A 4,439-nucleotide genomic window follows, 5' to 3' on the forward strand; every position below is an offset into this window, starting at 1 on the left:
TTCCTTTTTTTTTAAACAGATGAGATACACAAGAAAAGTTAGTGTTTGGCCAGTGGGATTAGTTCAGCCTTTGTCAGTTAGCACCCCTATCGTTAAAAATTCTAAAGTAGTTGGATTCCATGATGGACGTAGTCAGGCAAAAAAGTTTGCTATGAGATGGACAGGATTTGCTGTAAATATTGAGTTTTTGTTGCAACACTCAAAAACAGTTACTTCCATGGTCAGAAACTTTGATGAAGATTATTTTCTACAAACCCTAAATATTGACTTAGATGATTTGGAGGTTAAAGCTAACAACTGTACACAGGTAAGTTAAGCATTGGTCTTGAGTTTTCAAAAAAAAAAGTTAAAAAAAAACAACTCTATTTTATTTTTCTCTTTTCCGCACCTTTTTAGCGTTTTGTTTAGGCCCTCACATGGCCTGATAGTTAGAGCGATCGATTCGCAAGCTGCTGGTCACGAGTTCGAATCCCATAACCGAATACGCTCACCATTTCAGCCGTAGGGACGTTATAATGTTGTAGTTAAATCCACTATTTGTTGTTAAAGAGCAGCCTAAAAATTGGTGGTGGGTGGTGTTGATTAGCTTCCTTCCCTCTAGTTCAAAATTAGGAACGGCTCGCAAATCTAAGGAATTTTCCGATTACATTTTTACTCTGTTAGTTTTTGCTAGTAGGTGTCTTTTAACTGAACAATCTAATTAACAAAGCTTCATTCTTCGCCTGTGATTTAGCTATTCGGGCCCGGCATGACCAGGTGGTCAGGGAGCTCGACTCGCAATCTGTGGGTCGCGGGTTCAAATCCCCGTCACACCAAACATGCTCGTACTTTCAGCGTTATAATGTGACGGTAAATCCCACTATTAGTTGGTACAAGAGTAGCCCAAGAGTTGGCGGTGGGTGGTGATGACCAGCTGCCTTCCCTCTAATCTTACACTGCTAAATTAGGGACGGCTAGCGCAGATAGCCCTCCTGTAGCTTTGCGCGAAATTCATAATGAACCATAAAACCATTTAGCTATTCAGGCTACTTCAAGAACGTACTTGATCTTTTAAGGCCAATTGTTATAATGTGCCCTGTTCTTCCATTCCTAAAACTTCTAGTGTTTTTAATCGGTTCTAGATTGTAAATTCCTCTGGTTATTGCAAACTACTGTGTAAATAGAAGGCAGAAAAAGAAAAGCTACTGTCGAGTTTAAAGCTTTGGGAAGTTAAATTTGTGCAAAAAAAGTACAAAGAACTTTTTTCGGAAATGAAAACAAAATGCTGTCCTACTTTTTCTAAGATATTTTAACTCTGCGATTATGTTTCTCTCTTTCATTGAATGGTTATATTGGTTATATCATTTAAATAAAGAACCATACAACAGATAGAATATTCAAACTGGCACTTATAAAATATCTTTCGGTGTTTTTTATTCTTAGGTGCTGGCATGGAACACTAAGACCGTCCAACGGAAATTCCCAAAAGTAGAACACATGTACAAATATCATTTGTATCACCCTGATTTAAATCTTCGTTTGCTTTATCAAAACACATTGGGAATAAATGTGTCTGACTGGATGCCAACGAAAACAACAAATATAACACTGTGAAGTTTGATATTTCTTAGACATATAACATGATTTATTCTTGTATGAAAAATGATTTCAATAAACCATAAAAGTTTGACATGATGGATAATTTAGTAAATATTGCTTTAGTATTTTCTCGATTTTATCAGAAATTTTGTTAATATTGTTATATAAAGCTAACATCTGGCGACCATTGTTTACAAAAATAAATGTTCATTAGGCTTCAGCCAGTCAGGAAAAAAATCTTAAAATCTGTTGGATATACAAGACTGTTTAGTTTATTAGTTATTATTTAGTTTATTTGGTGATTTAATATTTAACGATTATTTACTTTTCATAAGAGAATTAAAAGTAATTAATTTAAAGGCGATAGTTGTGACATATTTGGTCGCGTTACTCGGTAAGAGTTCTAACTGTGTTTGCAATTACACTGTTGTCTAGGCTTTACTAATACTGTTGACGTCACTTTACTCGAATCTTCGGTATTTTTCTCGTTACCTTAACTGAGTATTGTTAACTCATCACGTCACGTAGTTTAGAGAAAGTTCAAGGCCTCGGTGAATAATGTATAAATGTAGGCGACCAAGCAAGCACAAGTTAAGAGGTAAAGTAAAAGTTCAGACAGAAAAAAGTTAGAAAACGTGAAGTTAGAAGGGTATGAGTGATTAGTCATAAAGACGATATTTTAAAGTGAGTTTTACAGCTTAATGGAGATAAGGAGAATGATTTGTCTTGTCATATGATGTTTTAAAGTAATTGAACCCCTCTGTGTGGACTTTGACGAAAACGAGACAATTATTTTGAAGTTAAGGATACAACTGTGGTAACCCACGGGGTAGCATAAGTGAATTATTAACTGATGCTATTGTGATAAGATTAGAGAAAAAATAGTTGGGCTTTTGACAAGAAAAGAGAACTACTTAGAGTTTTAGATACAACTGTGATATCCTATAGTATAAAGAGTTTTTGTACATACATTTGGCTTGTTTTGAATATTTATTATTTTAAAACAAGTGGATTGTCTGCTGTCCATCTATTGTTGGAATTTATCGCAAATAAGACACAGAAACCTATTATATAAGAATCCTCAGTCCACTCATATACATAAAACCTGACATTTGGCAAGCCAGCCAGGATTATACAGTGGTAGACGGTGGTGAAAGAAGACTTGAATAAAAGTGGGAATAAGTAGGCTTATATATGCACGACTGTAGTGGTGGCAAAAATGGTATAGAGATTACAATAATGCTATATAACAATGTCAACAGATTTTGATAAATGGATAAAAAGAGGTAAGTGTCTTTGATTAAAAGACAATGAACTACACGAGTTTGTTAAACAAAAACAATAACTAGAGAGAGAAGAATGGCACAGAAGAGAGAGAAGAGAGGAAGAAAGACTAAAAGGAGAAAAAAGAAAATGAGAGAAAAGAAAGGCTGCAATTAGAGAAAATAGAAATACAAGTTGAGATGGAGAGAAACTGGAATACAGAGAATAAGAGCACAAATTGAAATCACTAAGCTCACCCAACAGAAATAAGAAGGACACAAGAATGACAATGGAGTCAGGGCCAGCTGACCCAAGCTGCCCAAATTTAATGAACAGAAAGATGACATGAATGCTTTCCTGAAGAGATATGAAAGATTCACCCAATACCAGAACTGTGACAAAGGCGACTAGGCAGTCTTTTTCAGCTTACTTCTAACAGAAAAAGACCTACAAGTGTATGCAGGCAAGACATCAGAAAATGCCATGGACTATGACAGATTAAAAGTGGCCTTGCTAAATTGATATCAACTTGCAGAAGAAGGTTTTCATTGGAAGTTTAGAGAAGTCAAACTTGACACTGGAGAAACTGTATTTCACTTTGTGGCATGTATATGGCAATGCTTCACAAGATGGACTGACATGGCCAAGTGTGAAAATAGTTGTGAGGGACTGACAGATCTACTAATACATGAACAGTTCATGATCACGTGCTCAACTGACATATCACTGTTCCTAAAGGAGAGGACACCAAAAGATGTGGAGGAGTTGATCAAGCTGGTAGAAAAGTATATGGAAGCCCATGAAGGGAGTTTTAGTAGAAAGTCCAAGAATAACCAGTTAAGGTTAAACAAGGGTGGCTGAAAAGAAACAGGATACCACCAAAGATGACAAGAACTCAATAGACAAAAGGAAGAAGAGATGCTATCCTTGTTATAAAGTGGGGCATCTTGTGAGAAAGTGCAAGTCTGTCACTAACAAGCAGCCACAGAAATGTCAACATAAAGCAGCTGGAGCTACTTAAAAATATAGTGCTGGTAAGAAGCAAGAAAAGAGTGACTGTCGCCATGGAGGCTGCTGCCAGGAGAAATGTAACCAAGAATACATTTCAAATTCAGCATAAGAAGAAAGTGCCATTTCCATGATTGATCAGTGCACAACTAATGGTCGGCTCAACAGTGCTAGAAGTGATTGGAGCATGCTACAGACATTGAGAGATACCTACAAATTACAATATGCCAGTAGGTGAAGGATATGTCAGGGACAAGAAAGTGAAAGTCTTACGAGACACTGGGTGCAGTAGTGCAGCAGTAAGAACCAGTCTAGTATTTGATAACCAGATGACAAACAAGGTATGCCTATGTGTGCTTATTGATGGGAAAGTTTCCCATATCAAAAATAAAGGTGGATACTCCATATTTTATAGGAGACCTTGAGGCCATGTATATGAAGACACCAATATTTGACTTGGTGATTAGAAACTGACCAGAATTTGGAGGAACTAGACAAAATGAAGGCTACTGAAGCAACTGCTTCAGTAATCTTTGGGTCGCGGGTTCGAATCCCCGTCACACCAAACATTCTCGCCCTCTCAGCCGTGG

General features: G+C 36.8%; 1 protein-coding gene across 1 annotated transcript; it reads left to right on the forward strand.

Moving 5' to 3' along the window:
- On the forward strand, positions 1 to 1,631 carry LOC106466899 (galactosylgalactosylxylosylprotein 3-beta-glucuronosyltransferase 2-like). Its single transcript, XM_022394974.1, has 2 exons — positions 1 to 307; positions 1,423 to 1,631. The coding sequence occupies exons 1-2, from the start codon at positions 20 to 22 to the stop codon at positions 1,591 to 1,593; spliced, it is 459 nt and encodes a 152-aa protein (XP_022250682.1). The 5' UTR covers positions 1 to 19; the 3' UTR covers positions 1,594 to 1,631.
- The last annotated feature ends 2,808 nt before the right edge of the window (positions 1,632 to 4,439 follow it).

This window comes from Limulus polyphemus, unplaced genomic scaffold, assembly GCF_000517525.1.
Source record: "Limulus polyphemus unplaced genomic scaffold, Limulus_polyphemus-2.1.2 Scaffold2415, whole genome shotgun sequence".
Classification (NCBI taxonomy): domain Eukaryota; kingdom Metazoa; phylum Arthropoda; class Merostomata; order Xiphosura; family Limulidae; genus Limulus; species Limulus polyphemus.